Source organism: Girardinichthys multiradiatus, chromosome Y, assembly GCF_021462225.1.
Source record: "Girardinichthys multiradiatus isolate DD_20200921_A chromosome Y, DD_fGirMul_XY1, whole genome shotgun sequence".
In the NCBI taxonomy this organism is placed as follows: domain Eukaryota; kingdom Metazoa; phylum Chordata; class Actinopteri; order Cyprinodontiformes; family Goodeidae; genus Girardinichthys; species Girardinichthys multiradiatus.
The window spans coordinates 891,973-905,762 of record NC_061818.1 but is presented as its reverse complement, the minus strand read 5'-3'; the positions used below and the strand labels follow the sequence as shown (position 1 = coordinate 905,762).

At 39.4% G+C, this 13,790-nt stretch overlaps 1 protein-coding gene across 1 annotated transcript in view; it reads right to left on the bottom strand.

Moving 5' to 3' along the window:
* Positions 1–4,633: 4,633 nt before the first annotated feature.
* Positions 4,634–13,790, bottom strand: part of LOC124864585 (pyridoxal-dependent decarboxylase domain-containing protein 1-like) — a 29,611-nt gene continuing 20,454 nt past the window's right edge. Inside the window, exons 18-24 of the mRNA XM_047359421.1 lie at positions 12,196–12,370; positions 9,087–9,205; positions 8,875–8,996; positions 7,691–7,783; positions 7,459–7,555; positions 6,925–7,023; positions 4,634–4,887 (exon numbers count right to left, since the gene is read on the bottom strand). Of these exons, the coding sequence (XP_047215377.1) occupies positions 4,634–4,887; positions 6,925–7,023; positions 7,459–7,555; positions 7,691–7,783; positions 8,875–8,996; positions 9,087–9,205; positions 12,196–12,370 (959 nt within the window). The remainder of the gene's footprint in view (positions 4,888–6,924; positions 7,024–7,458; positions 7,556–7,690; positions 7,784–8,874; positions 8,997–9,086; positions 9,206–12,195; positions 12,371–13,790) is intronic.

The window sequence follows — 13,790 nt, the reverse complement described above, 5'->3', positions numbered from 1 at the left end:
CTGAAAGATTATGAGTTCTTAACCCCAAATAACCCTGAGCTAACCTCCTGCTGGTAGGTATTCATTTACTGAAATCATAACTACCGTTCTCTACAGAATGGTATGATTATGGGATTAGTGGTATAAATCCTTGCTTGTCGTAATTGGAAGAAAGCTTTCAAAGAAGGTTGGAACAAAAAAATGATTAATGCAAAACGTTCTACGGGAGACAGCTTTGGATATAAAACTGCAAAAGTTCAAAATGACCAGCTCCCATTTAAAGATGTCAGAAATCATTTTAGTCAGAATCCTGCATTAAATAGATTTTAGATTGATTCAACAGAAGGACGCAATCTGCACCAGCTAAACACACAGCTTCTCCGCCCATCTCAGAAAATTCAAACTTTAAATTAATATTAACATCGTAACAATCAACATTCACTCCTAGTCCAGTTTCTACATGGCATGTAAAACAATGACAGTTTTTCTGATAGGTAGTTGTTACTTAGATGGTGTTTAGGTTGCATCTTATTACAGAAGATCCCAACAAAATCTCAAAATATTATACACATGGTGCATTTCCTCATCAGACTCATTGATACTTGAGCATGTTTGGTGCTGGTAAGATAATGACTGCTTAAAAATATGTCATATATCCCCACCTCAAAACAACCAACCTATTGCTTCAGACCCATCAATAAACCTGTCTCGACCTGTCTCATGGTCTAAGACCACTAATACCAAACGTTTGCATCATAGTGAGACAGAACCCATGTAGGGAGAAACATTTGGATTTCTTCTGAAATAATTAGTAACTTTGTGCTGGTGCAGTAGCTGCGCTCTAAAGGAACATAACATCCATCCAGCAGTTAACCCATGCATGGTTGCAGTCACTGATGAGGGACTGGGGACAAACTGTGAAGGTCAGCAGTCCATCTCAGGGCAGTGTACAGTCCCTTTCAAAACTATTCACACCCAGGAACCTTTTTATGTTACAACAACAAACTAATGTATTTTACTGGAATTTTATGTTGCAGACCAACACAAAGTGGTGCATAATCGTAAACTGAAAGAAAAATACATGGTTTTCAAATGTTATTGGACCTTCACCTTCAAATGTGGTGTGCATTTGTATTGTAGCCCCTTTTATTCTGATAACCTCTACGTACAATCTAGGGGTAGATAACACTATTTACTAATTAGGCCCCTATACAAGTCGCCAAATTAGTAAATAGAGGATAGATAACTGAAACTTTTCTGTTTCTGGCCTCAGAGGTTCTTTAGAGAACATTAGAGAACAAACAGCATCATGAGGACCAAGCAGCACATCAGACAGTTGGGGAGAATGTTATGGAGAAGTTTAAAGCAGGGCTAGGTTCTAAAATGATATTCCAAGCTTTGACCATCTCCCACAGCTCCGTTTAATCCATCAGCTAAACATGGAGAGAGGATGGACCAACTGCAGACCTATCAAGACATGGAGGTCCGCCTAAACTGACAGGCTGGGCAAGAAGAGCATTAATCAGAAGCAGCATTAGTCAAACAACAAATCTGACCTTAGAGCAAAAGGTGCAAGAAGAGAGCTATAGCAATCGTGTTTGTAGTTTACCATGTAGGGGACACAGTAAACATGGAAGAAGCTGAATGGGTGAGAATTGAGATTAAGATGGATGGAACTAAATATACCTCAATCTAGGTGGACAACCTGTTAGAGGTATTAAAATACTTAAGCCTGGGAAGGAATTTCATCTTCCAGCAGAACATCGACCCATAAAATACAGCTAGAGATACAATAAAATGGATTAGATCAAAGCGTATTCACCTGTTATGATGGCTGAGTCAAAGTGTAGACCTAAATCCAACTGAGAATCAGTTCACAGACACTTTCCATCCAATCTCGCAGAGTTCATTTGCAAAAAACTAAGGGCAAAAATGTTAGTATCCTCATGTGCAAAGCTGGTAGAGGAAAACCCCAAAGGTGTTCTACAAATATTGACTCAGAGCGGCCGAATACAAATGCACACTACAGTTTTAGGATTTCTTTAAACTTCTTTAGAAACCATGAATCATTTTGCTTCCACTTCCATATAATGGAATACTTGGTGATGGTCTATCACACAAATAAAACACATTCAAGATGACATTGTAATGATTGAAGATGTTAAACTGTTGAAGAGGTATGAATACTTTGCATGGTACTGAACGTAGGTCATGGAAAACAGATTAGTTTATTAGAAACATCATAAAAGAGCATATGCTCCCAGTAAACCAGCCTTTAGGAGAAAAACAAAAACTTGAAGCTTTTAGCAGAACAATTTAAAGGTTCACAATTATGTCAAAATCAAAACAGATCAATAAAGCAGAAACACTCCAACCATCCCATAAATTTGGCCCTTCACAGTACTTATGAAAAATATTTTGGTAAAGAAAAAAATTCCCTCAGAGTAAAAAATGAAGTAATGCTCCCTGGTGACATAATATCAAAACAAAAAAAAGGAAAACCTGCTGCAGCTGTAAAAAGAATTAGATTTTATTTATCTGATCTACAACTGAAGCTGTAAAACGCTTTTGGTTTTTAAAGTTAAATAAAATCTGTGCAACTTCAACAGCTCATTTCTGATGTCATCAGTTATGCCAACAGATACATGTTTCATTAAAGCGCTTGTATGTTCTGGAGAATTGTTTTTTTATGCCATATGTTGAATAAATATGAACTTTTCTGGTTAACAAAACGGTCTGTTTTTAAAGTTTAAAATTAAATTTTTTGGTTTCATAAATCAAACCATACTGGAACAATGTGAGACTGTAACAGAACATGTGTGGACTGTCTGAGCTATTGTTCCGATTACGTTTGTTAGTAAAAATCTGGCCAACATTAGAATTCTGCTTCATTTTCAGACTAAACTCAAGCTTGTTCTTCAGGTTTAACATTTTCTTATTAAATTAGACATTTTATTATGATTTTCAACTACCATCTATTTTCTTGCAAATATGCAGTTTAATTATAATTGCTCAGAAAATGTTCTATATAAATATCATTGAACTTTTTCAAATATTACACATCTCTCAATGCAATGCCTGCTTATTCTTCAGTTGTACCAACCTATCATTTCTCATGATTCATGACTTCATAAACAACTACAGTGGTGGTCAGATGTTTACATCTAATCATTGTGGGCAAAAATTTCTTCTGAATTTGGGGCTTTAATGGCTTATTTAAAGTGTTTTTCCAGGTGGAATGATGATAAAGCAAACAACTGCAAACATTTTTAAAATATGAATTGGATGCACAAGTATGAATTTATTGTAAATTTTCTCTTATCCACACAGGGTCTGAATTATATATAGAGGGTCAAATATATACACTTTGACCAGAATGTCTTAACTTGACAAGTCTGAAGATTAAAGCAGCTGGTATTTTCTTTTTACAAGCAGAAATAAAGATTTGCTTCTCAGCACATTGGACTGGCCAATTTTCAGAAGAATCAGGAATTCCAAGGAATTGGAGATCTAAAGAGGAGAATTGAAGGTTTACACAAGCCTTTTAAAGTCTTTTTCGGAACAATAACTCGTCAGTTCCGTCACCATAAACTGATGGGATGCTAACAAAGGAGGAGGACATCAAAACTGATTTATAGGATACATTAAGTCCCGACCTGAACCCTGTTCAAAACGTATGGAACAACCAGCCACCAAAAGCTTGTTGGTGGCTGTAAAAACATGTGGTCAAATGCAATATGCTGTGGAATATTTAACCAAATATTAATGGGAATTAATCTATATACTGCAGCCTATATGTATCGTTTTTACCCTGCACTAAAAAAGCAAAACATTCCAACTTGTGCACCAAATTCTTGTTAGGTCACTGACGTTCTTTGTTGGATAATGATTCAACCCTGGAAAAAGAAAGCACAAAATTCATACAACATTTATGCCCCATGATGAGTGAATATAAACGTCCAACCAGAACATTACAGACCACAACTTACTAGGAGTCAAAGGAATGCAAAATTTTTTTCTGCCTTTAGTGATTCTGTTACACCATTATTACACTGTTGAGATGAGCCTGCCTGAATGTGGTGGTCCAGGCTTTACAAGGAGATCAGTGTTGTAACAGTTAGTGATTTTATATGAAATAAATTTTTATATCTTTGTGTTTTTAAATACTTATATTTAATCTGAATTTATAGGAGATAATAACAGGCCAGGTGAAGAATATTACCTGGCCTGTTATGTGAGCTCATCTGGATTCCATTCATCAGAAAGCCTTAAAATTAACATGCTTACTTCTCTAATCTAAAAGTCACCAACTCACTTTATTGACAAACTTTAATTTCCTCATTTTACTTGATTCTCGTGTGTCAGTAGGAGTGGCCGATCATTGTGAAGAAGCACACTGGTCAGAGAGGTCTAGAAGAGAGGAAGACTATCAGATTCATTTAAGTAGAAATGCACTGATCCGAGTTCCTAGTAAATCACAGAGGCGGACTGGTTCGTTTGGTTTGGCATCCTGAACTCTGAAATGAGAGACAAACAACCCAGTTGAAACTGTTCAGCTTGCCCTATAGATCCTGCAGACGTTTTATTCCCGGCTTCTCATTCTAACACATATTGGACTGGGTTCATGTACAGGACGGATGGAGATGGAGTTCAACTATCTCCCACTCAGATCCACCTCTTGGCCTTCAGGCTGCCTCTCCTCCTTAGCTTCTACCTGCTCTGGTGTCCCTTGGATATTTGGTGGTCTTCTTGCAGTGTGATCCAGTTTATCAGGTTGAGTCATGGATGGGAGGAGGTTAGTGCTCACTGAGGTGCACTCCTCCCTGGACTCCTCATCAGCTGGCCCGATGGAGCTGGTTTCACTCATCGAGTCAAAACCTACGCCTGGGCGCCGAAATAACTTCCGACCTGTGACATGAATCAAGTGTAATATTTGTCAGGAAGAGCAAAGGCATGTGGATGTCTTCTGGTTTCCTCAGAACAGGAAGTGTTTAAGTAAAATGGAATCCCTAACCTTGGTGTTCATAGCAAGTTATAGATGTCTGTTTGTTTTTCAGGTCTGTTTTGACATACAAAAGCAAATATTCACTGTATACGTGAAATGTATGAATAATAACAACTAGTTTTATTAACTGTAAAGAGCACAATGACGACCAACCGATGAGACAAAAGAGGGATAGCAGGGAATGACACTAGATGGCATTACTTTTCCTAATGAATGCACAGTACCTTGTAGAAGTATTCACAACCCTTAAAAACATATTTTGTAATGTTTCAGCCACAAACATACATATGTTTTGATGGGATTTTATATGACAGACCAACACAACAATGCACACTTGGGAATGGGACAAAAAAATAGTTTAGGTTTTCAATTGTTTTACAAATAAAATTCAGGAATGTGTGGTGTGTATTTGTATACAGCCCCTCTGAGCCAATGTTGTAGAACCATCACTGACTGCAGTTCTAACTGCAGGTCTTTGGGGTATGTCTCTGACTGATGAATTGATTAAATTGCCCAAACTCAGTCAGACTGGAAGTGCCAGAACAGCAAAATGTTGTGTCCTACCACATATTCTCAGCTGGATTTATGCCAACACTTTGACTAGGACATTCTTAAACATGAATCTGCTTTGATCTAAACCATCCCATTGTATGCCTGGCTGTATGTTTAGGTGCTTGTTCTGCTGGAAGGTGAACCTCCACCCCAGTTTCTAGTTTTCTGCAGCCGCTAAAAGGTTTGCTTCTAGGATAGTCCAGGATTTAGCTGGCGAGCTCATCTGTCACCGCTGAAGAAAAGCCTCCACACAGCATGATTCTGCCATCACCACATTCACAGTGGGGCTGGTGAATTCAGGGTAATGTGCAGTTTTTCAGCAACACGTTTTTCCTGTAGGCCAAAAAAAAAAAACATTTTCTCACATCTGAGCAGCTCACCTTCAACATGTCTGCTGTGTCTCTACGTGGCTTGTGACAACCTGCAAATGGAACTTATAATGGCTTCCATAAAGCACCAGATTTGTGGAGTACAAATCTCAGTTATCCTGTTAATAAGTTCTCCAATCTGAGCTGTGAATCACTACAATTCCCCCAGAGTGACCTAGCCTGTCAGTTTAAGTGTACCTCCAGTGCAGTTGGTCCATCCTCTTTCCGTGGTTAGATGATGGATTGAAGAGAACTCTGAGATGTTCGAAGCTTGGGATATAGTTTTAGAACCTAACTTTGCCTTAAACTTCTCCAGAACGTTCTCCCTGACCTGTCTGATGTTTTCCTTGGTCTTCGTGATGCTCTTTGTTCTCTAATGTTCTCTAATAACCCTCTGAGGTCTTCACAGAACATCTGCAGTTAGACTTAAGATTAAATTGCACACAGATGGGCTGTGTTTACTGGTTGGGTGACATTGGTTGCACAGGCACTTTAAATAGGGATATCACCGCCATGGGGGCTGAATTTAAACGCAACACAAAGACATACTCTATAAAATTTTTATTTGAAAAGTGAAAACCATGCATCATTTTGCTTCAGTCTTACCTTTATTTACTGCTTTATGTTGGTTGACCACATACAATCTCAATAAAACAAACTTAAGTTTGTAATTATAATGTAAGAAAATATGCAAAAGTTCAAAGGGGTATGAATACTTTCGCAAGGCACCTTACATTTGCTCATGGTTCTGGTCCTCTCCAACCTCTCTGTTGTACTATTTAGAGTGAAACAGAAAAAGTAGTGTATGCCTAAAGGCTCATGTAAAGCTGTATGAAAGGTTTTCCTTGTATAACCAAACAGTTGGATCTTGACCTTTTAGAAAACGTTCCTCTGAAAATGTCTTAAGACAGAAATGTCAGTGATAATTTACCAGTTGTTCAAAACACCAAAAAACTAAAGAAAGTGAATCGTTTCATTTTTAAGAAAAAATGTGGTACATAAGAGAAATGGGCTGCCTACCTGAGACTCTCTTTGATGAAAGGGTGGGGGTGACTTGCAGGGACGTCCTGCCTGCCTGGACTTTGGTGGAGTAAGTCACATCTGTAGAATCCAGAGAGCCTAAGGACCCAAGAGGGTAATATGCACATGTCTGTTATCCAAAGAATCACAACAGACTCATGTACAGGTAGAACAAGCAGACTCCCATGCAGAAAGGCTATGGATGGGATTTGTTGCTGCAAGGCAACACTGATAACCACACCACTGTGCAGCACCCTCACATTTAAATGAAAACACCTTATGAACTTTTAGTTCAATACTAGAATATATTATTGTTTTATTACCCTTAGGATTATGTCCAATTAACCAATTAAAATAGTTACTCTACCTTGCCCTCCCGCCATTTCCTTCCTTGCTTTTGATGGTTAATCCCAGCTACTGAAATCCATTCACCTTCACTCTCTCTGCTTCTTGCCCTTTTAGTGTTCTGCCTGTGTCCCTCTCATTAACACACATTGAACATGTTTGCTCATAATTTAGCGGTCAGTACACTACCTGCTGCCAGGTTAAAAGTCCTTCCCTTTATGGAGCTTCCAACTGGAGAGAACCAGTTCAACACAGAGCCAACCAAAGGAAGCTGTCTCAGCATCCCCTAGAACAAACAAAGCCATATTTAGTTGTAACTGCGTAATAAAGCAAAAGGACACAATGACACCCTCAGCAGACATGAGCAAAGCTCCAGCAGCTGCATTTATCACATCTGTTCCGTTACTACAATGGCACACACCTCCTCCATGAGTTTCTCCTCGTTGGCCTTCTGCAGTTGCAGCTCTGCCTCCAAGATTCCTTTCCTCACCCGCTCTGTCATGTTCTCCAATAACTGCAGAGGAGAGAATCAGAACTGTTTAGGTACATGCTGCAGAAAACAAACAACACCAGAGCCTAAATAAGAAAACAGCAGTGAGGGAGGACTCAATCAGCTGTGACTGCTTTGAGACAGGGGAGAGGAGCACAGCAGCACCTCCTGGAGTAAGTAGGATACATGCTTTCAAGTCAGAGTCTTCTTTAACACCAAAACACGTGCTAGATTTATCAACGTCATTTTTCATGTCTTTTTGAAAAACAGATTTAGAGGGGTCTGAAAGGTTGCTAAAAATTGTTAAAATTCTAAGTTGGCAACCTTGTATGTTTGAAACTAAGACTATGTTGGACGATGATGATTCTTAAATGACTGATCTGTATTGGAAACACTTTTGGATCACTAGATCATATGAAGTAAACTACTGGGATTATTTGTTTTTGTGTCTTTGCCCTGAAAAAAATGATTTTGAAAAAATTGACATGACACCCGTCTACTGACAGGCCACGGCCCACCAGTTACAGTACGAACCCCTACCATCGTCGCCGCGGTCACCCCCCGTAAATGTTTAAAGATTGTTTAAGTTTCCTGAACTGACTGGAAATGGTGGGTTGGGATATGTGCATGTATGTGAGAAAGCTCAGTTCTGACGAAGACCAGCCAGTGCTGGACGGGGACACATCTGTTAAAGGAAGAGTGCGTTTATCTCAGTACTCGATTAATCAAGGATCTACTTCAGATGTTACTAAAACAATTAATAGCTGCAGCCCCATATTCATCATGTCCTTTTAGTGTCTCTTAAACATTTATCTTCTTCTTTATTATAAAACTTTTTTATAATTCAGACTATATGTTGTCTGTATTTCAAATCTGATAAAAGAAAATATAAATATAAAATACTTCTGAGTTTTCTCAAAATAAGTGATAAAATATCTAAACATGGATGGATGGACAGATGGACAAATGAAAAAAGTGAAATGACGGACAAACAAACGGACAAATGGACACCACACCAACGGAAGCCAGTCTGTCAGAGTTTGAGGAATAGATGAAGATGGACTTCAACTATCAAACTGCCCTGGTGTATGCTACAGAATGAATAGAGCAGTTACCCTCCCACTCTCTTCTATGTCTCTTCCCAGTGTAGATATCGTATCCACCAGCTCTGATACATCAACGTCATCAGCGACCATGCCTACAAAGATGCAGTTCTCTTCTGTCACAAACTCAGGGCCTGTCATGGGATGGCAGGACAAAGAAAGAGAAACAGAAGGTTCAGCATGAATAAAATAGAATGGGGCACAGATGTGGATGAAGAACCCACCTGAGGAGAAGAAGATGTCCGTCTCAAGCTCTTGTAGTTTCGTCAGCAGTGCTTTGTTAATTTTCTTCAGCTCCTGCTCCCTTCTGCTCTCATCTATTCCTTCAGCCTGGGATTCATACCTGGATATAAACACATGTGCTTAGAATTGTACAAAAACAGCTTTTTCACCTTCATAGCTTTCTGTTTCATTGAGGCCATGCAAACATTTCTTGGTTGATAACCCACTTTTATTACAGACAGCATCTCCAGATGGTCTAAGTCTTTACAGACTCAATAATGAACATTATGAAAAAAGCTTTTAAAACTCCTCATTAAAATGATTGTAAAAAGGAAATAGACACTTTCAAGTCAAGGGTTTTATATATCAGGACCTAATAAAATGATTTAGTGTTTACCATGTTCTGAATTCACTGATATCCAACCACAAATGTACAAAACACACAACAGATTCCACACTGACATTATATAGTAACCAAAAGTAACGTCAAACTGCAAAAGCCACGACCAAAAACTAAGTACATCCCATGATTCATTAGCTCGGACTTGTTTCAGTTTATTGGTGTTTGCTGACATTTATTCCTGCACAATTCTCTTCAGCTCCCACCATTGTATTTCAATCAGATGGAGGTCTGGGCTTTGACTGGGCCAGTTCAGCACCTTTATTTTTTTCCTTTTCATTACTGCTGCTTTGTTTAGGCTCATCGTTCTGCTGTTGATTCAATTTGGGTCAAACTTCAGCTGTTCGTCTCACAATTAACTCCAGAACACTTTATGGTTGATTCAATGAAAGCAAAGGGCCCAGGTCTTATGGCTACAAAACAAGCCCAAATCATCAGCTCCACTGGCCTTGACAGTTGGCATGAGGTGTTTGTGCTGATTGGTTTTCTCTAAACATGGCACTGTGCATTATGGTTAATTCCACAGGCCTTGTGGTTCATTCAGACTCAACTTTGCAAACCTACTGTTTGTCACACTGCCATATTATTGCACAGACAACCTGACAACCCTTGTAAACAAGCCATACTTGTTCAGTGACTGTCATGAACTTTAACACTGAACACGCCAACTGGAGAGTCCAAGATGAAGCTCTTGGTGTTTTTTTTTTCTCATTTCTCTGAATATTACCTTATAGTGAACTTCTCAGTAAGTCCATTTTTGGGAAAATTGATAGCTGTCTTAAATATTTCCCACTGTCTTTTTATCTTTAGAATGATGGACTACAGATCATTTAAATATGTTCTTAAAACCCATCCCAGATTGATGGGCAGCAACAATTGCTAGCCATTGCTGAGGATTTCTCTTCTCTGCATTGTTAACACACCTGCATGCTCCTAGCAACACCACTGATTTCATAGAGGTGCTCACACTGATCAAGATCAGTTATATCAGTGCTTTAATTGGCTGCTCTTGGGTGCTACTTTTACCTGCATGAGGCATCTACTTTGAACAAGTTTCACCACATTCACAACATCTCAGACAACATCAGTTGTTATCAGGTCTGGGAGTCGACGCTGACATCTAAGCGAGAGAAGTTAAAAGCGGGGCCGCAGGGCCAGCCTTATTCTGAGGCTAAAGAACCAGCCAGAAAAGCTTCCTCTGCCAAGCCTGCATCTCTCCAGCAACAGATCCTTGGAGCACAAGATGGATGACGTGGAATCACAGCTTCATGAGAATTGCTGTGTACTTATCACCTGGCTTAATCCGATGATTATTGACACTTGCATGCAGCTAGCAGGCTGCTCTGCTGGGATCAAACTGAAAACTCCAGTAAGAGCAGGGGAGGAGGTCTCTGTATTTACGTGCATGAGGACTGGTGAAACAACTCTGCTGCCCAGACTTTCACTTCATGTCAGGTAGATGTCAGCCTTTTTTCCTACAGAGGGAGCTAACAGTAGTTATCATCACAGTTGTTTATATCCCACAAGACACCAGTGTTTACATCACTGCTGAGGAATTTAACAAGGCCAATCTAAAAAACTGTTCAAGTGAAATGCCACCAACATGTTGAGTGTTCCAACATGTTAGGAGGGAAGAAAACCCTACGCCATGTTCACACTGATATCAGCCATGCTTACAGAGCCATTCCCTTTTCCCAGCCCTGCCAGTCAGATCAGCTCTCCCTCCTGCTTGCCCCAGCATACACCCCCTTCAGATGGAAAACCAGGACCACCACAAAGACTGTCACTACTTGGTTTGAAGGTGCACTCTCCAAATTACTGCTTCAAGCACACTAATTAGGACCTATTTCAGCATCACAACCTATACATTCACAATGAGGATACTGGACTACAGCAAGTTCTGTATTGGAAATGTGACTGTGGACAAAAGCATCTGGGGTTTTCCAAACCAGAAACCCTGGATGACCACAGGACCTGCGACACCGTCTTCAGAACAGGCGACAGCACCCTGTATAGTGCTGCTCGAGTCGACCTGAAAAGTGGAAAACCAAGGTAATTATTATTATTGATGTTCTGAAAACCCTGCCATCCCATGTGATGTTGTCAGGTGAGACTCTATTCCCAGCCGGAGTGCCTTGTAAGGTGCTCAGAGGCCAGAGGTCCACACCTTCACATTTCTTGTTGTCCTCATCTCTGCCAATCTCTCATGGACAGAACACATCATGGTGGTCATCAGAAAGGCTAAGCACCATCTACACTTCCTGAGGATAAGCAACCTAGACTCCAATTTATTCCTAAATGTCTACCCCTTGTCCACCGAGAGCCTGCTGACATACTGCTTTACAGTACAGCAGCTACACTGACGCTGACAAGGGATGGTGTCGGAGGGTAGTCTAGATGGCACACATGATGGCAGGTTTGGTCCTCCATAGTTTTCTTGAACCTGATCTGAAATATCACCTCCAAAACTGTTGCTGAACTTTTGGAGAAGTGTTCAAACAGTTTTGTTTACTATCTTTGAATTGTACTTTTTTGTAAAAAAAAAACCAAAACAACCTGACTGATGATCCTCCAAACGTCTATATTTTCCATGGGGTGGGATCACTTTAATGTCCCAGGTGGCTGTGTAAGTTCTGGGTCCTGTTGATCAAAATTCACCTTTCATGGGTAACCAAGTGAAACAGGCCACCTAACGGGCCAAAACGTCTTACCGGACTGCTCCCAGACCAGGCCAGCTGAGTTCCTCTATGTATGTGAGAAAGGGGGCACGGCGGTGGGTCTCCTCTCTGAAGTCCTGTCTTAAGCTCATTGTGGACGACATCATAGGCACCAGCTCTAGTAGCTTCTGCACCAGTTCATCAACATCCTCCTGTTGGGTACCCAGCACTGGTGAGAAAAGTCATAAAAGTGTTCAGTTGATGTTTCAACCTTTTTCTAGCATGTAGAGATGCACAAAGAAACAACAAAATCAACTGGTGATGAGCATTGGACAGTTTTCAGCTCCACAACAGTCCTTCAACCCGTTACCCGTTTGCTAAATAAATAAAAACCTTTTTTTTTTAACCCCATAGTGAACGCACCATACTAGGAGCTACAAGGTTTCACCGACAAGAACACTCTTCAGTGTGGATGGACTTACTAAGGGAGACTCAAATATAGCCATTTTCAGTATAAATTAGGTGTTTTCTGAGGAAAAACAGTTATAGGAAGATATTTAAGTCAAGTCAAGTTTATTTATATAGCGCTTTTCAGCAACAAGGCACTCAAAGCGCTGTACATGAGTATTTAAATGGAATCTTTGTCTTGAAAACAACAGTACAATCTGAATAGTCAATGCTTGGCAGTATCTTTTAAAATACTGATTCTATTGTTGAGGTGAATTATGACCTTTTTAGGGATCCTACACATTTTACATTTAGAACATCAATACTTCTCCACTCATTTTTGTCTGCATTTTTTTTCAGGACTTTATGATACCAACCATACATACTCTATTCTTTACAAATCTATTTCAGTATCTATAAGGCTTGTATTTCTCAAACAACCCTCAAACCCCGATCAAGTCTGAAGTTGTCATTGTCAACACTGAGAGAATAACAGGTTTCCTGTCAAAACAGGACACAGAAAAAACTGGTGCATGCCTTTATTTTCAGTAGGTTAGATCACTGCAACAGTGTCTTTACTGGATTCTGTGGGGGGGGAAAAATCATTTGGCGAACTGCAGCTCATCCAAAATGCTTGTGCCAGGGAAATGGATCATATCAGAACCAGCTCTTAAATCACGGCACTGTCTCTCAATGTGTCAGAGAATAGATTTTAAAATTCTACAAATCATTAAATGGTCTTGAGCTGGAATAAATTCTGAGTTGCTTCTCACGTATGAACCATGTACGTATATATAGTATTCATATTGATAAAATACTATTTTGAGTCCAAGCAGTTAGTCAAAAATACAGTTTTATAAATTTGTTGGATTTTGCTGCACAAATGAACTTTATTGATCTTTAACAATTCCATATATATGTTATGTCTATTCTTTTTTACTAATAAAGGCTCATCATTTAATGGAAGTACAGTTATTGCTTTTTCTTTAAAAAGACACAATCAGAAGGGCAAAATAATAAACCCAGTTAGTTTTCTTCTTGACACAAAAAGACAAAAGACAAGAAAAATACGTAATTCAAATGAATTCTATATTAATCAATATTGATTTTTCTTTCCTTACTTTAACTGAAATGGTTTAATGTTTGAGAACCACTGATCTAGTCCATTAAAAACAGCCTCATCCTCCTTTAATAACCATTTT